General features: G+C 39.7%; 2 protein-coding genes across 4 annotated transcripts; both read left to right on the plus strand.

The window, feature by feature from the left end:
* The first annotated feature begins 1,093 nt into the window (after positions 1-1,093).
* cobll1a (cordon-bleu WH2 repeat protein-like 1a) lies at positions 1,094-8,749 on the plus strand. 2 transcript variants are annotated; one of them, XM_057338286.1, is made up of 11 exons: positions 1,094-1,207; positions 1,980-2,104; positions 2,195-2,399; positions 2,518-2,743; positions 3,052-3,093; positions 3,204-3,298; positions 3,619-3,840; positions 4,112-4,202; positions 5,701-5,839; positions 6,031-7,056; positions 8,653-8,749. In XM_057338286.1, the coding sequence occupies exons 2-11, from the start codon at positions 2,013-2,015 to the stop codon at positions 8,726-8,728; spliced, it is 2,214 nt and encodes a 737-aa protein (XP_057194269.1). In that variant the 5' UTR covers positions 1,094-1,207; positions 1,980-2,012; the 3' UTR covers positions 8,729-8,749. The 2 variants fall into 2 exon arrangements, with proteins under 2 accessions (XP_057194269.1, XP_057194270.1); XM_057338287.1 differs by lacking the exon at positions 8,653-8,749 and adding an exon at positions 7,607-7,992.
* Positions 8,750-12,887: 4,138 nt separating this feature from the next.
* On the plus strand, positions 12,888-27,256 carry LOC130556854 (fidgetin). Of its 2 annotated transcripts, XM_057338170.1 has the most exons (4): positions 12,888-13,045; positions 13,779-13,931; positions 16,559-16,682; positions 23,732-27,256. In XM_057338170.1, the coding sequence occupies exons 3-4, from the start codon at positions 16,604-16,606 to the stop codon at positions 24,904-24,906; spliced, it is 1,254 nt and encodes a 417-aa protein (XP_057194153.1). In that variant the 5' UTR covers positions 12,888-13,045; positions 13,779-13,931; positions 16,559-16,603; the 3' UTR covers positions 24,907-27,256. The 2 variants fall into 2 exon arrangements, with proteins under 2 accessions (XP_057194153.1, XP_057194154.1); XM_057338171.1 differs by lacking the exon at positions 16,559-16,682.

Consider the following 27,256-nt stretch of genomic DNA (forward strand, 5'->3'; position numbering starts at 1 on the left):
TATTGACCTGTCTGCAGAGCTGCAGCTATAGGAACCACTCTTCTGTATTACTGTACTGTATTAGCAACTCAAAGGTGACGGGTGACACATGCTGAAAAGAAATGTAAAGATTGAATGCACTCACTGAAAAAAAATCGGTTGGATTAACTTGATTAAATTATCTACATCGTTTGCACGTAATAAAGTTTTATTTACTCAGCATTTCATTATGTTCAAGTTGCCATGTTTATGTTTGTTAAACAAACATGATTTTTTATGTTGAAGTGTCATATTACCGTTTAATGTTCTGTAAGTGTTTGTAATAAATGTGGCATAAAGATTTACATCTCTAATTTGAAATGAAGTTAAGACCACTATCTAATGCAACGCTTTTCTAAACAATGGCAACCACAAAACTGAAAAATATAACAAACTCCTCTAAATCTCACAGATAAATGAACATTAAACACTAACAAGTGTTTCTCTTCACTGAAAAACACACAAACAACACTTAATTAAGAAAATAACTCTCAAAATGCAGTCTTCCGCAAAGCATGCTGGGAAATATAATCGTTACAACTAGGCGGAGGATTTATGTCAACACAACACAAACATTTATGTAGTGCCAACGTGAAGGGATTCAATTACATAACTGAACATGAAAAATCGTGTTGTGACCAAATTTTACAAAAATTGTGTTGATTTAACTTATTTAAATTAATCAAATCGGACAAACAGCTAAAATCATTTTTTCAGTAAATCACTTTGGATAAAATGTTAAGACATTTCCCCTGATTACTAAATCACTCTACACGTGTTTATGTTCATACATGTAATACTAATGTCCACAGGCCTTTCTCTCAGACACCAACTTTAAATAAATATTTTTTATGAAATGCACTTAGTTGGTGTTAAGTTGACAATTTTAATATGTTAAAGTCACAGTACCTCTCACTCTCTCTGTGTGTGTGTGTGTGTGTGTGTGTGTGTGTGTGTGTGTGTGTGTGTGTGTGTGTGTGTGTGTGTGTGTGCGCGCGCGCGAGAGAGAGAGAGAGAGAGAGAGAGAGAGAGATTTGTTGATGTCATTGAACTGGGCATGTCCATAAAGTAGTGTAGAGGATTAGACAGGCTTGTGTTCGCACCTTCCCTGCTGCATTGCTCAGAACTTCACATCGCGTCTTTAGTTTCATTCATCTGAACGCCACAGAACTGACGGAAGACTGTAAAGGTAAAGATATCACACACATGCTGCATTAAATGCGCCAAGTTTTAGCGTTAAATTCTTTTAATGTTCACATGCGCACCGGTGAGCTGCTGATCGTGCTTCACTTAATCCTGTGCTTCATGTAACAGTAAACTACAACGCTGAATATATGCGTATAATATGAAGGGTTTAAACTATTAAAACATCTCGAACAAACTGTTAGCTGAATTAACACATCTAGATTGGTTTTAAATATCTCATGCCTTGTTTTGTGTGTACATTGGTTGTGCATTGGCTCACCATTTTGGTTAGATTCGCAGCAGGTGCTCGTCAAGCGCGTTTGTCGTAAATCTCGTGGGAAATGCGCACAGTTTGCACGCGCTCTTATGAAGCGTCACGCGCGGTCAGCTAAGGCATGCGTTTTGACGCTCCATGGCGCGCGCTCAGGACACACCCAAAGGCGTTGACACACATTGGGCTTCCCCAATTTTACTTGGACTTTTTTGTTACTTTCAGGATATCTATTGATAATTAAACACCTCTGGTTTACTGTTGGTATGACTTTAAGATTGCGTGATGGTATGACTTTTATAATTAAATACCAGGTTACATTCGGTTGTTTTATACAGTGTTTGGGTCAAATAATATGGACAATTTAATGCATTTCTTTTGTTTATTGTGTCTCTAAGTTCCACAGAAGTTGAACTACTTTTGAAAATCATAGTCCAGCATTGTTATATATGCCCAAATATCTTATTTATGGATAAACATTATCTGAACTTTCAGTTTTTTTTAGTTTTATAGATTTCAAACTTTCTACGGCACACACATGGACCCTCAAGAAGACTTGACAGACAGGGACATCACTCTGAGCGTGCAGCTTCCAGGAGGTCAGGAGACCACAGCCACAGTACACGGCAGGTGAGAGAGAGAGAGAGAGAGAGTTGAAGAATGATGTCCTCATGTTAAATATGTTTATGAATCCTCACCTTAAAATGTGTGTGTTTGCAGTAAGCCAGTGATGGACGTTCTGGTGATTTTGTGCGCTCAACACCGCCTCGTTCCATCAGATCATGTCATCAAACTCGTCTCCACCAATCAGAACCACATCAGTTTCAAACCCAACTCTCCGATTGGCTCTCTTGAGTTTGAGAAAGTCCTCCTGCAAGCTAAAGGGAGTGACGATGCTAACAGGAAAAAGCCTCATTTGCCTGTGGTGAGTCTAGTAGAAATATTGTTTCATCGTTGGAAGGCAGGTTTTTGTCTGATGTCAGCTGGTAATTGTGGGTTTCTGCACCTGTTTTGTTTTGTTTGTATTGCATCATATTTTCTAGCCAACAGTTCGTCTTTTGATAAACTACAAGAAGTCTCATAAAGCAGTGGTGCGGGTCAATCCCAGAGTGCCGCTGGCTGAGTTGATGCCCTCGCTGTGTGAGAAGTGCGAGTTTAATCCAGATACCACCCTCTTAATGAGGACGTACCGGTCAGAGGAGCGCCTGGACCTCACCAAAACACTCAATGACTATGGAATCAGAGAGCTGTACGCCAAAGACATGAAAGGTCAGTGATACTGGTAACCAGCAGGTTGTTGGTTTAAGTCAGTCTGTCCCTTTAACAAGTGTCCTGCAAGTCATTTAGGAGAAAAGCATCTGTCAGAGGGCAAATGTGGTGCTTATTTATAATGATGGGCCACAGTCTTTATAAGATGAAAAAGTTCATTAAATTGACTTCACGTTGACTTGATATTCAGAAGATAAAACGTTTTAAAAAGGTCCTGATGTTATATTCCAAATGAATGTTTTTTTGTTGTTGTTTTTTTAAAGCATTTATGTTGCGCAATAAATTGTTTAATTATCTATTACTTCTAGTGGTTTCAACCAATCACTCCGCTGGTCCCGTGTCAACAGAAGGTACAAAACTCCACCCCACCAACCACCAATGAAACAACTTCTACATTAGCACACTGTTCTGTAAACTATATCGGTCCACAAAATTGTGTATTTGATTTGCGTGTTTTCAGGTGTTCAAACCCCAGTCAAAGAGAAGAACCAGAGAGAGAAGGGAAACAAAGGATTTTTTGGCTTTTTTAAAAAGAGCAAGAAAACATCTGAGCAGGTGGGTTCGTGTCACACTTTCCGCCCGTCTGTGGGTTTATCTGTCTGTCTCGCTGTGACGGTCGCAACTGCCTGTGGCCTCATGAACACACATGGCCTCATGAATTTTTTTAAATTTGCCTTTTGAAAGAAGATTTTTATCATGTTGACCTCTTGACTGTGATGATCCAAAACTCCAGGTGCATTCGTGTTTAGAATTGTAATCATTTGAATTTCCATTTTATGATTACTTTATATTAATATTTGTGAACGTACAGTATATGCTTTAAAATGAGTGAGCTGCAATGTGGCTTGTTCTGATTTTTGTTTTTTGTCCTGCAGGTTTTGACTGTCAGTGCTCCAGGTTCTCCTGAACTGAACAGCCAGCATGCGGTCAGAGAGACGTGTCTCAACGGTCACTCGGCTTTACCTGCGGATGCTGCAGACATGCCCAAGAAGAGACCCGCTCCACGTGCTCCTCTGATGACATCACAGAGCGTCGGCTGTGAACTTGTTTACAAAGACTTTACTGAACTTTCAGAGCAGGACACATCTGGAAAACAGGTGGGTATGACGTGATGATTACCACATTAGTCCACACCTGGATTGACACATGTGAATTATGGTCTATTGGATGACCTGACAATTTAGATCACTTGGAAATAGAAAAAAGAGGGGAAGGCAATACTGTTTAAAACAACGCTGAAAAATGCTATTTACATTTATTTAGGTCCTTTCAAATTGTCGTTTGTAGTTCGATGCAATTCAGAATAGTCATAAGAATGATTTATACCGTAATAAATTCTTCTCATGTTTCTGCTTGTATCTTGCTTAGGGTCTACTCAGTCGAATATTATCCACCGAGTCCTCTCTTAAAAGAACTAAAAGGAAAGCTCCGCCCCCTCCATCTGATGCAGATAACAAAGGTATGCGTTCGTTTGTGTACATGACGTGTCTGCAGGTGTTTTTTTATACAGTTTATTTTAATATGATCCATTGAATGCTTGTCATGCCACTATCTGCTTAAGTATTTGACGTAACTAAAAATGTTCTCTCTTATAAATTATTATAGTGCAAAAAGTATCCGAGCCTGTAAATGTACAGGATTGCGTTCGCAGCGTGAAGGTCATGGGTTCAAACACGTACTGATGAAAATGTAAAGCTTGTCATGCACTGGAAGTTATTTTGAAAAGTGCCCAAATGTCTGTCAGTGTTGGATTGATTGTTGACTTTTGTTTTACACTGTTCTACCAGGAGGTGGCGTTTAACCGGCTCTGTGGTGTCTTTCCTTGTCTTGTCCTGGTGCTTGTTTCTGTGCCTGCTGTCATCAGTGATGGTTGTGTGTCTTTGTGTTGTTGACATTACATCGCCTTCATGTCACGGTCTTCCGTGTATAGTGTCACACTCTCATTCTAGCAATTCAGTGTGATTCGTCCTAATTCTCTAGAGATCTTCACTGTGTTCTTGTTATCTGACAATAAGTATTATTTTGTTTAGACACGCAGGTTTGTCTGAATCATTCTTGTCTGTGTGAATAACAGTGCGTTATGGCTGGGGTTTCATCTCATTTTAATACCTTGTTTGTAGTGTTGGGACAGTTTGTTCTAGTGTACGTAATGTGGAGTGAAACATAATCATGCTTGCACACATAGTGCATAGTAAAAAAATACAAATTCAGTCATCATTTATTCATCCTCATGGTGTTGTAAATCTGAACGTGACTCTTTCTTTAGTGAAACGCAAAAGAAGATAGTTTGAGGAATGTTTCGGTGGTTTTGTCTTCATACAATTGAAGTTAAAGATGTTCAGTGATGTTTGATTATTCACATTCTTCAAAATATCTTCTTTTGCATTCTGAAAAAGAAAGTAAGTCATGCAGATTTAAAATGACATAAGGATGAGTAAATGATGAAAGATTTATTTTTGGGTGAACTGTACCTTTATTTAAATAACTGTGCAGTAGTTTTATCAAATGTCATTCAATCGATTTGTGGGTTCAAGAATTCATCGAAAATTTCAGTAAATTCAGTGCAACTGAATATAGTCCTGGATATGACGCCATCTGCCTTTATTTTTATTGTTTGTTTATTTTGTTTGTCTGCTTTACATGTTTGAATAATGTCCTGTCTAAACATGTGCTCTTGATTTCTTTGTTGTTCATTTTCTGTGTGCTTCCTGTTTGTTTGTTTCCCCCCAAACTCTGTCAAGTGTTTGTTGTTGTTGTTGCCAAATAAACTGCTGAAATTCTCTTTACTAAAACAGATGGTCTTTAAATAAATGAAATGAAATACTTTGCATTGGTTTATTTATTGTGTGGAGAGATGAGATCCAGTATAATGTGATAGAATGGCTTTACAGACACGCGGATGCACAGCAATGTTACCACAAGTGTATGTTATTATATGTTTTGTTTTACTCGAGTAGAAAATGATGAAGATGACGACAACAGTTCCGACAAATCTAGAGCTCATGTAGCCGGCCGTTGCCCTGCGATCGCTGAAGTTATGAGTGAACTTGTGGAATCACTGCAGGCTCGACATCAGAGAAAGTTGTCTTCTGAAATGTATGTTTGTTTAAGAAATGTCTTCATATTTTTTTTAATTCTCTAAGGTTTGTCAAACCTTCCTACATCTAAAGATGCCAATGTTCTTAAACATGAAAGCTACGACTTTTGGAGTTTTCCTATTCTGTATGGTTTGTGTGAATCTTTTCGGATAACGTTAGCCAACTGTAATATTCTTGACTCCTCTTTAGTTCTCCAACGGTCCAGCATCAAGAGTTTCAGGCTCCTCCTGGCTGTCATCTGTTGAGGAACTCCTGTGAGAGAGAAGGTTTGACCACCTTCACCGTGGTTCCTCAGAGACGCTTTGAGGTGTCACCGACCCAGCAGATATCCGACACTGCCGAAACAGAACAGGACCTGAGCCCCGGTGCCCTGGAACACCCAGAGATCCACACTGAAGAACCTGCAGAAGAAGAGGTCCAAAGTGAACTTTTCAAAAGGGCTTCAGAGACGCCCGAGAACCTTTCAGAGGTTCTTCGGCACTTAGAAAAAGAGAATCAAACATGGACGGACGTCGAGATGGAGAAAATCAACAATGGGCGATCTCTTCACCTGAAAAACATCAAAGAAGATCTAGAGTTGTTCCGGACGGGCTTGAAGAATCTCAAACCAGTTGGGAGTCAAATGACAAATAATCTGAGACAGGCTAGCGAGTCGATTCATTCAAATATAGATGAAAGACAAGAACGTGCTCCGCTGGAGACCTGTAAGGAGGAGAACTGGATGGAGGAATACAAAGAGAGGAGAAGAAAGTTTATAGGTGTTGACGGTAAGAGAATTAAAGATGCCCGGGGGAAGATTAAAAGAGAATTCCGAAACTCACAAATGGAAGTAGATGATGAGAATTTCCCATATCCGCCGCCACCTGTCTGCTGGCATGAGAATAACAGTGATGGAGAAAACGCCAGCGATGAAGAGATGGAGACGGCCACAGATGCCCGAACACGCAACCGGTGGCCGAACCGTGAAAGTCACTTTGACCAAGATGAAGCTCTCAATTCAAATACCGTTTACGAAGGGGACTCGCACCTCTCGAAACCAAAAGCCCACTCCACCCAAACCAAGCCTGAACCGGAACCAGTGGATCACGGCTCAGTTCCTCTACCTCCTGGACATCCGTCTAAATCACGCTCTGATGCTTGTTCTCTTTTTGCTTTGGCTGTATTTCAGAAGGCCAAACATTGCAGACGTGGGATGGATCCCAAACACAACAAGAGGTGGGACATGAACACACACACACACGCACACACGCATAGTGAGTAAATAAAATCCACAAAATATCAACAGAATGTTATCTTCTGGAGAAGTGTCATTGGCAAATGATTAGTTCTTTATTTCTTCAAATCTGGCTTTAAACTTGGATTTCCGAAGTGCATCATTCAGTCAGTTTGTTGACATTCGGAAGTTTATGTCTTGTAATCCTGTTAGATTCCTGTCGGATGACAAGGAAATGTGTGCGTTAGTTCATTGACGCATCTTGACTTTGTGACCGTGTGATGAATGAGTTGTGTTTAGTTTGTCATGTACACTTTGTTTATTTAAGATGCGTCTTCCTTCCTCTTGGGGTGTTTGTGTGAATTTCTGTTCACGTGTTTAGCCATTTTCGACTAAATATTTGATGCATTTCAGTGTGCGTTTTGTTTAAACGCCTTTATGAAATTAGAAATAATGACTCCACCCATAACAGTTTTCATCACAGATAACAATAAACATGCACGGGATGTATGCGTGTTATTCTCTGACATGAGCCTCGTGCTTTTTCTCCAGGTAGATGATGTTCAGTCTGAATGAGGTGTTCATCACCAGAAGATCGAATCTCTTTTGTCACTTTCTTGGTTTTATCATTGTGAATATTTTGCTTTGATGATGAATTACATTTTGAAAGCTTTATCTGTTTTCACCAAACTTGTGTTTCTATGTGTATTCTGTGAGAATTTCTTTCTAATTTCTGGAATTCGGTCAAGATGTTTGATGTGTTCCAGAAATGACGTCTGATATGAGCGTTGCCAGCATTTCAACTGATGGTCATAGAAACAATAATATGCCAAGTCTGAATATGTGAACGCTTTATCATGTCTTGTAAATATTTTGTGTATTAATGAAGGCTTGTATTTCTGAGGTGTTTTTCCCCAAGATATTTTTTTCCTAATGATGTTTGACATCTTATTTTTGTGCATGAATAAATAACATATGTTTACAAACCTCACATGTAAGATTTTTTTCTTCAGATTTGGAGACCATATAGAAATAGCAAAGAAACAAAGTGCAAAATGCATCAGTTATGTATGTCACTCTGTGTTTGTTCATTGTTTTATAAATGAACGTGTTGGTTTTCTATGGCCACAAGGTGGCAGACATTGTTTTACATTTGCTCTGTCTAGACTTTAAATGCTCTGTCTGCTGCTAGTGCATGTTCAGTCCTGTGCTTAAAGGGACAGTCCCCCTTACATTTAAATCTGTCATCATTTATTCATCCTCATGTCATTCCAAACCTGTATCATTTTCTTCTTCAGATCACAAAGGAAGATATTTTGAAGAACGTTGATAGCCAAACAACATTGAATCCCATTGACTTCCATTGTATAAACACAAAATCACCAAGACATTTCTCAAAATGTCGTCTTCTGTGTTCCACTGAAGAAAGAGTTCCATACAGATTTTGAGAATATAGGTTACATGGCTTTCTTTTCTGCTTCCTTTTTCTCTGTTCTTGAGATTGAAAGATTTGGACACCATTGACTTTGGGTAAACTCTTCATCGCCAAAACTCTTGAGCGTGTTGTATTTAACCAGCTCTCCTCCTTTCTCACGCAGAACAACCTCCTGGACAGCAAACACTCTGGTTTCAAGAGCGGTCATTCCACCGAGACTGCACTGCTCTCAGTCCTGAGATATGGCAAGAGCAGCCTGCTTGTAATCCCGGCTGACACAAAGACTCATCACAACCTCTCCATTCAGAAATGGAGAAATCTGGGAGTGGTGATCGATGATCAGCTAAACTTCTCGGATCATGTTGCCAGCACCACCCGGTCCTATAGATTCATCCTCTACAACATTAGGAAAATCAGACCTTTCCTGTCCGAGCATGCTATGCAAGTCCTAGTCCAGGCTCTTGTTCTGTCCAGACTGGACTACTGCAATGCGCTACTGTCTGGACTTCCATCTTGCACAACCAAACCTCTACAGATGATCCAGAATGCAGCGGCAAGAGTGGTCTTCAATGAACCGAAGTGAGCGCACGTCACTCCTCTCTTCACTAAGTTACATTGGCTCCCTATAGTCGCTCGCATCAAATTCAAAACTCTGCTCCTGGCCTTTAAGACCACCACTGATTCGGTACCCCCTTACCTTCACTCGCGAATACAGACTTATGTACCCGCCAGATCCCTACGCTCTGCAAACGAACTACGTCTTGTGGTGCCATCCCAAAAAGGGAAAAAATCTCTCTCACGTACCTTCTCTGGATCGGTTCCACATTTATGGAATGATCTGCCCGCTGCTACAAGATCAGCAGATTCTGTGGCCATCTTTAAGAATCGTTTGAAAACACATCTCTTCCGTCAGCACATGACCCATCAGTTCAATCTCTTTTCTACTCTTTCTGTCCTTTAAAAAAATCTTTTGCTTTGTTTACTGTGGTAGGCTATATGAGACCAGTTTTTTACTGCACTTATGCTTTTTGTTGTTCCAATTGCTTCTATCGTTTACCTCATTTGTAAGTCGCTTTGAATAAAAGCGTCTGCTAAATGACTAAATGTAAATGTAACAAAATATGTCACATTTTGTGACAAAGTCATGAGGGTGTGGAACAACGTTTTTTGGGTGAAATATTTCTTCAAGGAAGCCTTCACTGTTCTTGGCTTACACATCAAATGCATCACATCACTGGTTCTGATGCAGCTCATGTACCCCAGCGTACTGTCATCATCTTAAAAGCCCAATGTGTAACTTTTTGTTGGATCTTTTGACAGAAATGCAATATAATATACATGTGTTCAGAGGTGTATGAAGATCTTTCATAAAGAAGCAGATGTAACTCTTATTACCTTAGAAGGATCTCATCCAGCGAAGAAGAGAAAACGTGACGATATCTCAGTTCTGTGACAGCCACCGTAGTGCTTCGAAAGCGAGGGGTGGAGTGAACCGTTGGTTGCAATTCGTAACCTCACCACTAGATGTTACTAAATTTCATACTCTGAACCTTTAAGAACGAACACAAAGATCAAATCACAGAGGAGCGCAAGTGGTCTTTAAAAACCCACCGCACTCTAACATCTAATCTGTCCATCAGGACAACATGTACAGACTTTATAAAACCAGTGAAAAGAAGTTGTTGATATTACTTTATACTCCAGGCAATCAAAGAGATAAAAAGGATGAAGTTTATTTATTTTCTGTGCTCTTTGTTTGAAGAGAACTCTCAAGGCCACGCCAGCGTGCCGAACGGCTACATCTCCACCTTCAAGACCTTCAGCCATTTCACATTTCCCTCTCATTTTCCAGGCGTGTTTTCTTGCCCTCCTCGAGCACCTCTCAGCGGTGCGTACCGACGCTTTTCCAGCAGGCACGGCTGATTGAATAAGACCCCGCTAAGCACAATGAGGGGCTTTTCATAAAATTGGGCTATTGAAACCCACGTGTGCCTGTAAACACTGCTGGGTGTATGTTTGCCACGGCCGTTTGAGGAGGGGGGGTGATTTCGGTCATCTGACCCGTACACGTTTTGTCTTTTATAAATCTATGAGTGAGAATGTGTGGGTGAGGGAACTGAATTCCTATTCAAATATGCACCTTGTGTAAAGTCCATCGCTCTTGCGTGAGACGGACCAAACGTTTACTTGTTTCCCGGCGGACGGGGGCCTTGCTAACCTCTCTCATCAGTATTCCGGCAAGTTTGTGGCACACACACTTTCCGCCGGCCACTGACGCCAGATCAGCGCTCCCTCAACCCCCGCTCGGCGCAGACACACCCGGCGAGAGCGACCCGCCGCGAACAGTCATGAATACTGATCACCTAAAGCCCTAATTAACAATCACAGCCAAACTCTTTTACATAAAGTCTGTCTCGGGTGGAACGGACCTCAGATGAAGCTGTCAGACACACATCTGCACTTAAAATCCAATGAAATCTATTGATTAGAATGCTGGAGGCCTTCGACTTGAATGACACAGCAGACGTTTGAAGAACTAGATTGTGTAGTGTTGATATTCTAGACATCATATACAAACATGTATTATTTCATGTGTAAACGCAACAATGTAAAAATACGTCTTTTTCTGTCAGACAATAACAGTTTTTTCAAAGTTTATCATGTTTTTTTTGTACATTTGAAGCATTTTCTGTAATTTGACTGTTTTTACCGTATTTTAAAAATATGCGCGACATCTGTAAAAAATACAGGTTTTTACATTACAGTGCGAAAAATCTGTAAACGGTAAAATTACTGTTTTTTTTTTTTTTTAAGTGAACCCATCACAGAAAAGCCACATGAATTTCACATGTGCAAACACACCCGTGAATGGGTTATTTTTTTGTAAAAGGAGTCATATCAATATAAACCTGAGTAAATAAGGTAAAGTCATGATATTGTTGCTTTATTTCACCCACATGTGTGTAAAAGGAGTCGTTTTTAACTGAAGGTACGTCTGACCTTTCCAACTGTCCAAAAATGTCAGTAAAGCTTTGGGGCACGGAGCTGAGTTTCTCTTTATCATCACCTCCCACAATCTCTGACATTTCCTCTGATGTCACCGCATTCGAACCCCCACAATGCCGTGCGCTTGGCCTCTCCTCCCTGCCCTTACCCAGAGAGATACAGAGCGAAAAGGCAAACACACAGCACAACATATTTAGTCTAGAAATGAACAATAGAACATGGACAGTAAATGTTGCCTACCCTTGGCATTAAATCACATTTCAGCTCACATTCAGTCCCCTTGTGTAGGCCTATGTCAAATATTACCTTTTTTGATGAGTTCCTCTTACTGCACAGCGTGAAATGAAAACAGGCCTTAATAAAGGAAAGGTGATTAGAAACAATCTTAAATGTCAAGTAGAGATTGTCCTGTTTTGTTATTCTTTCTATTTCTCATTCTGTCAGATTATCTATGTTTCGTTTTCTTCTCCGTTTGACACCGGGGTCATTAACGTGTCACGGCTTTCCTGGCTAATATGCAGAAATATTCGTAATTTATGCTAAGCTTGTGCTTTTTATGCGAAATGATCATGAGAGACAGACATGAGTGGCTGTGTAATGAGAAAACATGTGGGTTAGAATGAGATGATGTTTAGTTTCTTTCCACTGATTGAATTTGTCTGCGGCTACTTTATATACGTGATCATGCATATTATATACGCTTCTAGTTTTTTATATTCAGACACATTACCTGCATTAAAGGTAATTACCTTTACACCATTCTTAAATTAAATAATATTGTATCAAAAAAGTAGACATAAAACAAATATATATATGCCATAAGTAAAAGATTAATCATTTCTTGCAGCTCTTCTCATTTGGATGAATTGTTTTAATGATGCTCTATCCACGTTGTCTTAACCTAGCTTAGATTGTTTTTTATTGTCTCGTGTTAAACATGAATGTTAGAAATTATATTTTACATTAATGATCATAGATGTTCAAATCCATTGTCTTTGATGGTGTGTAAAATAATGCCATACTATGTTTGTGTATGGACAGAGAGAGAAGAGTTATGTATTTTTATAAAATATTTTCATTAAATATAATTATATATATATATATATTTCATGAGATGTAAATTTATTATTTTAAAATCTCCAAACATATATCAAAAGTCATAAATCAGTTGAACTATATAGGAGCAGATACCATGATGACTGTTTTCTTGTGTCAGTGTAATATTTGCTTAATATTTATTTTACATAACAGTTTGGAAAAGTATTCTTTTAACAATAAAGCTATTTCGAATCGAGAGAGAGAGAGAGAGAGAGACTGGACACACCGTCGGTCTGGCTGGGCGCATGCGCAGTAGGAGATAAAGCTTCGCTTTCTTTTCGGCAGCTGGCGTGAGCTTCTGGAATTCCAACATGGCAGTAGATGTGGTCAGTGTTTGTGTGGTGGTCAGTCTCTCCAGCCTCGACTCGGACCCGTTCCAGAACATCACAGACCCGGAGTAACCCGCATCCCTCCTCTCTCAACGTCACAGCCGCTCTCCCGCCGTCAAACAGGTAAATCTTTCACTTTGTTTGTGTCCAGCAGCTGTCCGTTTGTGCCGGAGAGAGAGACAGGGGCCATGCAACCGCACGGACAGAGCTCTCGGACCTTCGGACACAGGCCCGATCCAAACACAGCGCGCGCAGAATCTGTTCGGCGGTGCATCGAACGCCACGAAATTGTTGCAGTTTGAGCGCGAGACCGAAAGTTTTATTATTGAGCTAGACTTTTATAATGAGACAATATCGAGCCGTATCGTGATGTGTGTCAAGACGACAGTGACAGCGCGATATGGTCTTTGATTTACTTTATTGCGTTTCTCTTAAAGACGAACCTTTCTTTGCATGACTTTTAGTACAGCGTTGATAAAGTGCAGAGATACTTTATGTAGATTGTTGTTTACATAAATGCATATTATATAGGCTCATTGTAGTATACTAACAATTATAAATATGAGTCATATTTATTTCGTAATATTTACGTATGAAAAAGTTACGCTGTTTTATAAAACAAGGACACGTGTACGACCCCTTATGAAAAATAATCATTATTATAGTAAAAACTAATAACTTAACTATACATTTTTCATGACGATTTGTATGGTTAGGCTACTGTAGTGAAACCGTGGCATTGTTTACTTTTTATTAATTGTTCATTCTAACCGTTAGAATGACTTGTCTGTTTGGTATAGGCTACTTGAATACAATGGCAAACACACGTTGTCTCTCTTTCTCTCTTTCCTCACAGTTTGGAGTTGCTGTCGACTGAAGACTTTGTTTGCATGTAGATTCAAAGTTCTGCTCACTTAAAAATATATTATAGCACACATTTACATTGACTGTGTGCGCCGTCCGTCCATCACTGTGTTGATGTCCAGCAATATGATCAGCGGTGTGTATGGTAGGTGATATTTCTCAGTTTCATTTCAAACACGCAACATCTCCAGTAACTGGTGTCATCTTTACTTTATACAATTATTCACGGTTTCATTATTTATAAATGTCAGCCATGCATATGCATTCCTTATTATTATTATGCTTTTATTATTATTTATAATTTAGCCTCAATTCCTTTGAATCCCTTGTCTCCCTTCTCAATTTATGTGTTTTCCCATTGAAGTCGTTTTTTTTCAATCTGTTCACTCGGATGTTTCCTTCATGTCGGTCGTGCAGGACTCGGATTGATTTTCATTGCTATGATAGCGTTTTCCCCGCTCGCGTCAGGGGAGAGGTAGTTGAGATTGGAGGTTACGGACCGCAATCATGTAGCGCGCGCCGCGGTCAGCGCAACTGCTGCGCGGGCGCGTAATAAACGCCTGCTGCTCTGATGGGATTCTGGCGGGAAATCAGCCGTGAGCGCGCGGTGTTGAGGTTGGTTAGGTGTGCATAATTTGGGCTAGGATGCTTTGCCAAATGACAACTCTCTCCCTCTCTTTGTCAGTATTGTGCGTGATGGTTATTTTACAGAATGTGGGGTCATTGAGTCCATCCCACACTTCACAGAGACAAAAATATGACGTTTGACAGGTATTCGTCAATTAAGAGAATTCCTGTGTCTAACTTTGCAAATATAGACACCAAGAAATGTATTGCTGTACCTGCTTGAATACCTGAAAAATATTTTTGTGGTGGTTGTTATTAGGCCTATGTCATACGGTTTAGTGCAGTGCTGTGTTAGCAGTGCAAAAGGTCATGGGTTCAAACCCCAGGTACTGAACAAAATGTTTAACTTGAATCCACCGTAAGACCGTAGATGCGTCCCAAACTGCGCACGTATGCACTATTCTACGCCATTTTGTAGTATAAATAGTGTGAGTAGTACGTTCACGTTAACATTTCTGAATAAAGAAGTGCACTTGAAGTACCCGGATGATGCACTCATTCAACCGAAATATGAAGTGTGCAACTCTGGACACTCTCAACGGTCGCAGTTTTGCTTGCGTAGCAGAAGGGCTGCTCGAGCAAAGTCCGCGTGCAGAGTGATTACGCTTCAGTTTAATGCTGACTTAAGTCATGCTGAGCAATACAGATTAAAATGACATTAAATGAACGATGTACAAATAGATTTTTATTGACATGCATTGTATTGTGAGATTGACGTCATTTGCCCTCGTCTGGGAAACTGCACACACTTCCGGTTAACTGTTTAGTATTCCATTTGGGACGATACTACTCTTATTAAATTCAGACACTAGATGGTTGAGTGCATAGTTTAAGTGCATAGTGTATAGTAGTATGTCAAAATTGGGACACAACTAGTGTCCACACAAAAACAAAATAATCGTTCAATAATTGTAATCGAGAGAAAATGTTCAATTCATCGAAATTTTGATTTTAGGCCAAGTCTCCCAGCCCTAGTCCACACTAGATGCGGCGTGACACGACACGACAAACCCATGAAGAACAAGCCATTTGTCACTGTGGTCGCGTCCGGTGTAGACACTGTGTAAGTCACTTTAGAAACAAGTTTGTCAAATGTGTACATGTAAGATGGCTCTGATGCTGCTTTGGCTGTGCTAAACGAAATTAGCAGAATTAAACGATTGTTGCCATGACAACCAGCAAGCTCGCATGGTAATTATATGAGGGAGTGAATTTATACAATCTTGTTTGTACGAATCTGTTTGATCTGCTTTCGCCCCAGTGATGTAGGTGTGGGCCTTCATTTGTGCTTTTTTCTAATAATCGCAGAATTTTTACAGTTGTGTAACTGTATTTATGCCGGCCGCCTCTGTGCAGTATGTGTAAATGCAGTGTAAACAGGTCAGATGTCAAGTGTTAAACGCTGGTTTGTGTCTCGTTCTGTTGTTTGTTAATTTTGTAATGAAACAAACCTTCCGTCTTTAATATCACACTTTTCTTTTATTCCTCTCTCCCTCTCATCCATCTTTTCACACATCTAAATATGTAGATATGAAGTGACGGAAGATGTTCTCACAAGGATGTTTATTAGACTATGTGCATTTATATCTCTAATCTTTTCTTCTTGTTATATTTTTACTGTGCCTGCAGACATCATTTATTTGCGTTACCTTGGAAGTCCCTTTTATGTGGAGATTTATTTTACCCTTGTACAGAACATGCACGTTTAATCATAGACTTTATAAATCCATTGCAAATTTATGACATTTTATTACAAGATGGTCCATACTAAATGTGAATAAACATAAAACATCATCTGTCCAGTACTGGGCAGTATTGGCCGAACTTCAAACGTATTTGTATTAAGATGTCTTAAATATTTTCTATGTGTGTTGTGTAAACCGATCTTCAGCTTTGAGAAGAATTTAAGGAGGTTTGGCAAAAATACAGTTTATTAAATCAAGAGCCAGAAGAATGACTGCCAAAGTCAAAAATCTTAGACAAACAAAAAGCAGTTCGTAATATTTTATGTATTTTTGTATGTACATTAGATTAAAACCCATATTCTCTGATACACTATAGTTCATCTTTTGGCTAATAAATCCCTAAAAGGTTTAGTGTTTTCTCCATTTTTCTCTCTATTTAATTTTCTCTATTTTTTGATAGTGTAATCTTACGTGTGGGGGCATTTAAAGAAAATATTGTGTAAAAATGCTCCACAATCTGGACATCACTTTTGGCCAGGACTGGAGGTGGAGGAGAGTGCTGGAGTCTGTCCCAGCTGTCTCAGGTCAGAATCTGTGAAACTGTCCATCACAGGGATTCATATCACATTTTGTTAAATTATGATTTATTATTATTATTTTTCCATCATTTTAAATGTTTTTTTCCAACCAAAAGAGTAATGTATTAATTTAGCAGGGTGTCAAAAAACGAGCATGCTTCAAATAAAATATGACATATACGATATTTTAAGAAATCTAAGAAAGACTCCTCTAATTATGACTCGTGGGCAGCATTTGTAGTGTGCATAATTATTTAATCCGTAATCAAATCTGTAATTTGTTAAATTATGCAAAAAATGTGAGAATGTTTCATTTCAACCTGATTTCATGGAAAACATAACTATTTTACCAGGCGGTGATTTCGAATGAATATTTACGATGTGAATTGCTTGAGCAGAACCAAGACTGAAAGCCTATCTCTAAACACAACAACAAGCAGATTGTACAGTAAATATAGTTAGGAATTGGCATGAGATTGTCTTGGGCATTTCCATCACAGAATGTCTTTCATAATTCATAATTTAGCATGTATATGTATTCTTTTTTGCATTTATTTGCCAACAAGACAAAAAAAATGGTGTTTTAGGGGGATTTTCTAAAAGTCCATCATGTCAAAACTGACCGCGAAGAAACACTGCAAATGTACACTGTAAACCCGGATAAATTGCCAATACTCATAAAAAGCCAATTTGTTGCCTCAAAGTTTTTCAGTTTTAGAGATCTTTGTTTAAGTAAGCAGAACTTGCAAATTTTGGTAAATGTTAAATTAAAGTTCTTAATAAGTCTTAGTGACAAAAATGAAAACTATATCAAACTCTTCTAAATATATAAGATAAGTGAACATTAAACATTAACAAATCTTTAACTTTACTGAAAAACACATAAAATAATCATATTTACTCTCCTAATGCAGTCTGATGCAAAGCATGCTGGGAATTGGAAATCCTTCTCGACCAATTGTGTTGAACTTTTTAAATTCTAAATTTAGTAAATTGAACAAGGAGCAAATTATTTTTATTTAGTTTTAGTTAAAACTTCAAGTTAATCAAAAAATATACTTTACTCAAAAGTAAAAATGTGTTTCAGGAACTTCAAATATTTAAGTAAGTAGAACTAACTTTCATTACTTAATTTATACTTCTGTCATACTTTCTGTTCTTCATGTTATCATCCTCATGTCTATTGCTATTACACAGAGCACTCTCCTGTGTGCGTGCGTGCGTGTGTGTGCGTGAGGGATGATTGAGCTGTTTAATATGCTAAAGCCCTATTAAAGGGCGATGTCAGCGGCAGACGGCCTCAGCGCAGCGCTCTGCATTGTGTCTCTAAATGAAGACGGTGCTGTGTTAATTAGCAGGAAAATGGCGTGCGGAATTGAATCGGTCATTGACATGCGTGTAGCGTTCGTCTCCCGTTTAGAGAGATATGAAAGTGATTTAAGCTCCAGCTATGTCTTTTATAGAGGTTTTAAATAATCTGTCTGCAGAAGAGAGAGAGAGAGAGAGAGAGAGAGAGAGTCAGAGGAGAAAAAGAGCAAAGAAGTGAAGTGATGGGAAGAAATGAGGTCTGAATTTTTTTGATATTTTTCTGAGGAAGTCAAATGTTTGATTCACTTAAATTAATTTGGATTAAAGGGCTGGTTCAACTAAAAATATGCCTGTATGCTGTTTTTCTTTTTCTTTGGAACCCAGAAGGGAAATGTTTGGAAAATGTTTAGCTCTTTTAATACACAGACAGTTCTTCCTTTGTTAAGCTCCACAAGGTTAAAATCACTATTTAAAATATTCCACATTAAAAGTAATGTAATGTTCGACTGGTGTGAGGGAGAGATTGAAACTGAAGTCATTCTTCACATACAGTATTGTCTTCTTGTCCAGATAAATGTTTAGATTGGCTCCCCAAAAATGAGGTGATGTCGAATGAATTTGTTCAATGTGAATCACACAAAATCGATGTGTTTAAATCACACTTTAAAAAAAGCATAAATTAGAAGCTCCATTCTTGACACCATCCCAAACATCACGGGGAGAAACTCACACTGGAAAGTACAAATGAGATTTTGTGGATTCTTACGAATTAGCCACCTTACAAAATAGTTACAAATAATTGCCATGAAATTGTGTTTACACACCGTACAGATCGTACCGGCTGGCATTCATTATGTTCATGAATAGTGAAAAGTTTAGAATCTTCAAAATTTCTCCTTTTGTGTTTTGTGTCATGAGAGTCGGTACATATAATGTCTGAATTTGTCGGAAGTATTTTTTTTCTTTAAAAAAATTCACCACATCATAAAGCATGTCATACTTTTAACTCCTACATTTCATACATTTCTACGTGTTTGTTTTACTTTCATACTTGAGCACATTCAAAAGTACTTTTCGTTAAAAAAAATACGCATAATACTTTTGTTTTCATCTCCCTGAGCTTCGACTTTCAGAGACCCTTAGCTGCTGAGATTATGTGCTGTCAGTCTCTCTCTCTCTCTTTTGAAGAGAGGACGTTGAGATTGAATGGCCCATTCACATTAAAGAAGAATTAGAGGGCTTCCACCCTGCCACTCTCACAATGGTCAAACTGCCGACACAACAGGAGAACTGTTCTCACACACACACACACACACAGAGTGAAAATCATGCCCTTTGTGGTCAGTAAGAGTGCGGTTTTGTATCAAATGCATTTTCTGCTTTATTAATAGATAGAAAAACAGAGCGGAAATAGGTCACTTTATAATGAACTTTCTGGCATTATTTATTCACCTTCATGTGTTGATTTGGAAACGGATTTTCTGCCTGGAAAACAATTGGAGATGTTTGGTGACCTGCTGACCTGCACTTTAGAAGTGCTCCACGTGACCCGTCATGTAAAACCATGCTATATTTGATTAAGGAACTGATCATTGTGTGTGTACACACGTGTGTGTGTGTGTGTGTGTCTGTGTGTGTGTGTGCGTACACGCGTGTCTGTAGAGCTCAACACAAAAGGCATTTAAAAGCATTCCAGCAAACCACGGCCGATATTGGACTTTAGATTCAGTCCACACAGAAGCCATTATTTGGCTTATTACACAAGTGTTAGGGTATCAAATAGTTATCAAAAGCAGAAAATCGTTGTCTTATCGTCTGTTGAGCAGTTTGATAAAACCTCCTTAATGCTGTAATAGTTTTTTTGTTTGGAGACCATTGATGACGGAATGTTTATTTTTGTGTAAACTTTGTCTTTAATGAGCTTAAAGAATGATTTTCAAAATCATTGATTTATGTTGGTTAAAGTTTCAGAGGATCACTTTTGTTTTTTTTCAACATTCACGTTTGTGTTGGCTGTAAAATCCAACCTTTTCCCCTTTTCATGGGCTTGAGTCCCACAGAACACACATACTGATCAAATATAAAGCTTAAATGTTGCAACTGCCTAACCTGGTGGACTTTGTCCTGAAAATAGTTGGATGGTTTATAATTATTTTTTCAAATATACTGTAGATGTCTATCACAATAGGCACTTGTTGAAGGCATTGCTCTAGATTATGTGTGTGTGTTTTGTCTATGTCTGTCTTTTTACTGTTTTGCTGTTGGCGACAGTAATGGCTGTTTAATTACTCAATAAAAGCGCTTTATGAATGCTGTGCGTGCGTGCGTGCGTGCGTGTGTGTGTGTGAGTTTGTGTGATGTATTGATTTTGTTGCTGGAGAAACCTGAGATTTCACTCAGGAGATGTGAGTCTCGCTGTCCGTCGATGCGATTCTGATTTTAAATAGTAGCTCATATACATTTACAGACTGACATTGTAAGCATTGTTTGAAGAGATGATAAACACTCGGTGAGGAGCGGATGATGAAGTGAAGTGCTCTTCATCTTAAACCAGATAATGAAACGTCTTCCTCAAGAGTACGGAACATTGCTTGAGAGATCGCTGTGTGTGTGTCCTGGTAAACCATACAGTGTTTAGTAATACAATTGTGTGGGGATATTTTCTGTCATACGTGTGTGTGTGGGAAGGGTAAACCCTACGGTATGGGGACAAAATGTCCCCACAAAGATGGCAATATCCAAAACCCTTGTCCTTGTGGGGACATTTTTTGGTCCCCATGAGGAAACAAGCTTATAAATCATACAGAATGAACTTCTGTGAAAATGTAAAAGAGCAGACAGTTGTGTGTGATTGTTAGGGTTAGGGGGAGGGAATATGACATACAGTTTGTACAGTATAAAAACCATTGTGTCTATGGAATGTCCCCATAAAACATGGAAACCCAACATGTGTGTGCGTACACACGTGTGTGTGTGTGTTCGTGTGTGTATGTGTGTGTGTGCGTGTGTGTATGTGCGTACGCGTGTGTGTGTGTGCATGCCTACACACGTGTGTGTGTGTGCGCGTACACACGTGTTGTGTGTGTGTGTGTGCGTGGTGCGTGCCAACGTGTGTTGTGTTGTGTGTGTGTGTGTGTGTGTGTGTGTGCGCGCAGTTGTGTGTGTTGTGTGTGTGTGTGTGTGGTGCTCGTTATGTGGCGTGTGTGTGTGTGTGTGCGCGTGTACACTCGTGTGCGTGTGTGTGTGTTGTGTGTGTGTGTGTGTGTGTGTGTGTGTGTGTGTGTTGTGTGTGTGTGTGTGTGTGCGTCCACGTGTGTTGTGGTTGTGTGTGTGTGGCGATGTGCCGCGTTACACGGTGTGTGTGCGTGTGTGTGTGTGCGTGTGCGCGTACACGTGTGTGTGTGTGTGTGTGTGTGTGTGTGTGTGTGTGTGTGTGTGTGTGTGTGTGTGTGTGTGCGTGCACACAGCTAATGGGATTGTTCAGGTAGTTCTGTAGAGCTCAACACAAAAGGCATTTAAAAGCATTCCAGCAAACCACGGCCGATATTGGACTTTATAACACGTCGCTTTGGACTTTAGATTCAGTACACAGGGAATATCAGCCATTATTTGGTTTAACACAAGTGAGAAAAAAACAAAACCAGCCACAGAACAGCTCAAATAAAACCATTCATAAGTGTAGTGTATTGTAGTGTACTGCTATACTTTAACTTTATATTTTTTATAAATATAATTCAGTTCATGTAATTTAGGTTTGGTCATTTGTCTAAAGCATCTCTGAGGTTTACCTGATGTGTATTCTTATTGAAGCTTCATTTGAAACATTTTATAGTCTTGACCTGACTAGTTAAGACTAGTCGTGTATTGCGCTTTTCACAAAGTTATCAAAGGCAGAAAATCGTTGTCTTATCGTCTGTTGAGCAGTTTGATAAAACCTCCTTAATGCTGTAATAGTTTTTTGCTTGGAGACCATTGATCCCCGTTGACTTCCATTGTATGAACACAAAACCACTGGGACATTTCTCAAAATATCTTCTTTAGTGTCCCCCTGAAGAAAGACTCACACACAGGTTTTAAATGACATGAGGGCGAATAAATGATGACGGAATGTTTATTTTTTCTTTGTCTTTAATGAGCTTAAAGAATGATTTTCAAAATCATTGATTTATGTTGGTTAAAGTTTCAGAGGATCACTGTTGGTTTTTTCATCATGCACGTGTGTGTTGGCTGTAAAATCCAACCTTTTCCCCTGTGAGAGTGTACGGAGTGACCTGGAGTTGTGTGTATTGATCAGAGAGGATTTTCTGCCCAATGGAATTGAACGTAATGGGGCAGTTTTTAATTGAGATGGATAGAACATGTAAATTTTGCTCCATCAGCCTGAAATCAATATCCATCTGCTGTGAAATGGACAAACGTCTCTTTCTTTTGTTTTATTTCGTCTGTTGTGTCTCAACAAAACATTGCGATGTTTCTGATGCGTAATGCTTTTCCAAATCTGTTCTCTATTCGTACGGTAAGACAAACAAGTTTATTACAAGTTTACTGATCGCCACCTTTAAACATGACTGACATTAGGTGTATTTTTAAATGTTAAAATAATCTCTCTATTTCTCTTTTCTTTTCCTTTCTCTGCTGATCTGTCTCTCCGATCGGCCATATGCCAAAATTCAAACGGAAGAAAAGCTCTTTGTTTCATAACCTAGAATCTGGGTGCTGTTGTGTGTATGTGTGCGGAGCAGAAATGACAGAGATACGGTATTTTTAGGGGTGACATCTGTTGTCGGGTTCAGTTGCTAATGCCGAGAGCTAGGTTATTGATCAATCATTATTACAGTATGCTGAAATATTATGTTCCTGTGTGTTGTGTGCGAGTCAGTGAAACCGAGTGAGAAACTGAGCGAGTGTAATATGAGGTTCCTTGATTACATTAAAGAGCTTTTATTTCATTCACTTGAGATGAAGCCTTCTGCTGTGTCTCAGCATCACGCCGTAATGATATCATCACAGAGCTGCGCTTCACGTGTGTGTGCATGTAAGACGACCTGTACACAACCGAATGTAAACTTCACTCATTATCTAGCTAATTTTGTGAAATTAAACATCATGAAACATACAGAATGCTACTACTGTGTCTGTAAAGTCCAGCTTTACCCTGGGAATGTGTTCAGAACATTTTACATTCACATTTATGCATTTGGCAGATGTTTTTATCCAAAGTCACTTTAAACTGTACATTTTATGTTTGTTTCCTGGGATTCGAACCCATGACCTTGCAGTTTTTGAAAGCCGTTTTGTTTTAATATTTATATAATCACTTGTGCTACATTTTAGCATTACAATTTTCACCTGTGCTTTATTTTAAAATGTACATTTTTATTTGTCCTTCATTTTGGTTTTAAATGATTGTTTGTGCTTCGTATTAGCCTTATTTTATTATTTTTACCGTTGTCCTTGTGTCTTCTAACATATACAGGCCTATTATTGTCAATTATATAAACGTTTCTTGTTTTTGTGGAAAACGTTATTTTTATCACAAGAAAGCATAATTTTTTTAATTATTATTTAATTATTTTAGAATAAATTATTCTTTCATATTGATAAGTAAATACATGTGGGTGGCATAAAAATGAAAAATTTCCAACATTCCTTTACAATGCTGTTTATATTTCATGAACTTCAGTGAGCTTTGCTTGATGTTCAAAAGACAATTTGTTTGATAATCGTTTTCTTCGTTTGACTGGCAGGCGTGACGATGCAGTGGAGCCCCGAGCAGTCACAGTGGGCGGAGCAACACTATGACATCACCTCCACCACCCGTTCTCCAGGACGTAAGATCGAAGTACTCCGAGATCCGAGGTTAACAGGTTCGTCCTCCGCTGCGGCGTACCAGCATTCATGGGCCAACGATGACATTTCAGCTCTGACTGCATCTAACCTGCTCAAGAGGTACGCCGAGAGATATTCCATCTTGGATCTACCCTGCGAAAACGGACTTGTGGGATATCCGGACGCAGCCGTTTCTGTTAGCGTTAACGGACTGGGTGTGGTGAACAGCGCCCTGCCTCTTCTCAACGGACGAAAGATAGAAGCGGAGCCTTGGCTTGAGACCGTGTATACCCCGTTGGGTTGTGTTCCTGAACTTCTTCCTAAAGCACAGTTAAGTGTGTCCGATGTGTCTGTGTGTAACTCACCCATTGTTGGCAACGGTAGCCTATCGGAACCTTTCTCCAGCAGTAACTGTACCAGTCAAACCGGAAATCAGGAATACAGCAGCGCCCCCTTCAGCACGCCATACCTGCAGCCTTTAGGCACCTATGGCGGCTCTCTTTTCCACCCCACCCCTTCCCACGCCAGTCTGGTGCCAGCCTACAGCGCCAACACTTCACCTAGCCTAGCCGCGTACAGTTACCCAAACACACGGTACCCGTCGCAGGCTGTTCTTCCGACCGGCTACAGCCCTCCACCTCCTCCGTCAGGGTACCTGCCCCAGGGTATCACTCCTCCTATTCCCTTACCAGCTGTTGGATACTCATACCCAACCACTAACCTGGTTGCAAACACCTCTGAATGCGATGCCCCAAGCGCTACCACCCTTACCAAGACATATTACCCATCAACCCAGAGGGAGATTGGAGTGTTTGAGGAATTCAGCTTTCCTGAAAACGCCAATTCTGACTCTAGGCCTGAAGGCAGTCCCCTCTACAGGCATTCAGGGGATGACTCGGTAGACAAGCGGACTGGCTTCAGCCAATCAGCAGACATCACGTCATCCTTATCCTTCAAGCCGACCAATCACGGAGACTCTCTTAGAAGCCTGGAGTCTCTGACTGTAGCCATGATCGGACAGAACAACGGTACCTCAACCTCTGCTGTTTCCTCTCACCAACACCTCTGCCTCGACACAAACACACCCTGCTGAGCGCTCGTGCTCGCTCTCTACCCGCTGCGCTTGAGCTGACCGTGCGTGAGAGCTCCCCCTAGTGGACAGGAGATAAAAGGGTGGGACTTGCTCAAAGCCATAGCGTAGGGGCTCGATCCGGGGGCTTCAGAGCACGGCGGCAGCAGGATCAGTTGTTCTGGTTGCTGAAGACCTGGAAGAGGACAATTATGTTTACGGCCCTTCTGAGCTGAGCCTAACAGGTCACAGTGAGACACTGACATCCACGGAACAGACAAATCAGTATATGAAGGACACACATATCTGAGTTAGAGCGATGGAGAGAGTACAGCAAGGAATATTTATATCTAATGGATGTGTTGCGGGTGCCATGGAGACGAGGCGTCCCGGTGTGGTAGTTGGACTCAGTTTGGTTGGTTGATCATATTGCCATGGTGTACATTCATTGTGTGTGTGTTTGTGGCCTTGTACAGGTTATTTATGTGGTGAGCTTTAATTGTAAATCCAGTTCCTCCATTTTCACTGGAGAATTGACAGATCCGGGCCATAAATAGAATCTGTGTGTGTGTGTGTGAGGGCGAGAGTGATAAAACCTCAGGAAAGTGTCTGATAGAAATGGCTTGTCTGTGTGTGTGAGAGAGAAGCACAGAGCGACTCCACACACCACAAAACCCAGTCGATTCCAATTCATTGAACTTTGTTTGTATGCACTTTCATAGGTTCATTTACAGTCATGTGTAAAGTCTGTGGTACTTTCAGCATCTCTCATTGCTCTGTAAGTGTGAACAGCCCAACATGAGCCGGTAGATGCTGTATTTCAAGAATTCTTTGTTCTTATTTGCATTGCATCAATTAAGGCATCTAACCAGACAATGGTGGATTGGTCAACCCGTAGTGTTGAGTATTTGAATCCTGTTTGGAAACACTCATTATTTCCACTTTCAATTATTGATTTCTACACTGTAGGTCTTATTTAATCCATATTGCAACCAGTTGTGGCACTCTCTCACATCATACAGACTGTCTTTTAGAAAGAAGCAAGCTGAGACAATATCGCAGACATAAAAAATGGAATTTAGATGTATTCGATATTTATACCAAAAATAAAACATTGCTAAACGGCCAAGTGTGAAACTGCTCAGTGAGAATGAAAGAGCGCATGCCTTTTGGGTGGATGTTCATCTTCGCTTAAGGCTTTGGGCGCTTTTAAAAATAGCGTTGAGTTTACTTCATCACAAACACTGGAAGTATACTTGGCTGACCTCGCTACCGATGTGTCTGTTTACTTCCTTCGAGTTTTTACGAATCCCACCAAAGGGAATTAAGATATCGTGCTTGTTTCTGAAAGTAAATCACCAAAGCAGCAGTGTGGGAGCCGACTCGCACGGAGACGTTCAGCCAAAAAATGCTCTCTCTGTGTGAATGCATGCGGGTGGATTTCATTTCCATGCTGTTTCAGTTCAGGAGGGTGAATTGAATTCATTCCAGGAGACGAATGGAAGGAATTCCTTGAAAAGACTGCGCAAAGATCCACGGGGTTGAAATTGAATTGTGATTTGAACCAAATTGAATTTCCTCTGCTGAACTGGACACAACACACCTCCATCCCGATGATGATGATGATGATGATTCTCAATGAGATACGTCACTGTATTGTTTCTGTGTGTTATCATGTGCTCGCTACGCATTTAACTTACAGTTATTGTACATTTTCCACTGATTTGGACAGATACATCTACATGCATTTTCTAGATGAAAGCACAGGCGCTCCTTAAGTGTGTTTAAACTGGTTTCCAAAAGTGCATTTCTTTCTTTTAAAAGGAAATATTTTCTTCCATCATGTTTTTTGTATTGCTGATGTCTGAAAGGATTTTCTTTTTTGTCCTGACTGCAGCTTTTCTGATTTTGAGCAACTTAAAGGGGACTTTAATTTTTCAAACCATCTGTGATGTTAAAAAGGTTGTTAGGGATTAAAACTTTAAAGGAGACTTATTTCCACCCACAAGACACAATAGACTGTAGCATTCTATGTAAAACACGGTCATCCACAGCAGCTCTGTTCCAAACCACAGATCATGTTTGAGAGCATCATTCACAACATAAAAGCTGTTCCAAGAAATAGACAGAAATATTACGCTGGTTTATTAAAAAACAATTCGAATTAATAAATAAACACATTAATAAAAGGTCTCAGACTGCATTGCATGTATGCCTTTCGGATTAGGCAATCCCAGAATGCATAGCAGTGAGCTCAGTGGAAAATGTCCAAATATGGCCAATGAAATGTTGAGAAATGATACTGCAAAATATCGTCATGTATGATTTTTGGTCTAAAATATTCATCTTTGAAAATAAATATTTTCCTGTTTCA

Source organism: Triplophysa rosa, linkage group LG7 (assembly GCF_024868665.1).
Source record: "Triplophysa rosa linkage group LG7, Trosa_1v2, whole genome shotgun sequence".
NCBI classification, from domain to species: domain Eukaryota; kingdom Metazoa; phylum Chordata; class Actinopteri; order Cypriniformes; family Nemacheilidae; genus Triplophysa; species Triplophysa rosa.

What these genes read in the sequence shown, in the direction of transcription:
- cobll1a (XM_057338286.1), top strand. Translation starts at nt 2,013, where the DNA reads ATGGACCCTCAAGAAGACTTGACAGACAGGGACATCACTCTGAGCGTG. An exon ending in TGGTCCCGTGTCAACAGAAG is followed by an intron (nt 3,094 to 3,203) that starts GTACAAAACTCC and finishes GCGTGTTTTCAG; the next exon opens with GTGTTCAAACCCCAGTCAAA. An exon ending in AGAAAGTTGTCTTCTGAAAT is followed by an intron (nt 5,840 to 6,030) that starts GTATGTTTGTTT and finishes ACTCCTCTTTAG; the next exon opens with TTCTCCAACGGTCCAGCATC.
- LOC130556854 (XM_057338170.1), top strand. Translation starts at nt 16,604, where the DNA reads ATGCTCCACAATCTGGACATCACTTTTGGCCAGGACTGGAGGTGGAGG. An exon ending in GTCTGTCCCAGCTGTCTCAG is followed by an intron (nt 16,683 to 23,731) that starts GTCAGAATCTGT and finishes TTTGACTGGCAG; the next exon opens with GCGTGACGATGCAGTGGAGC.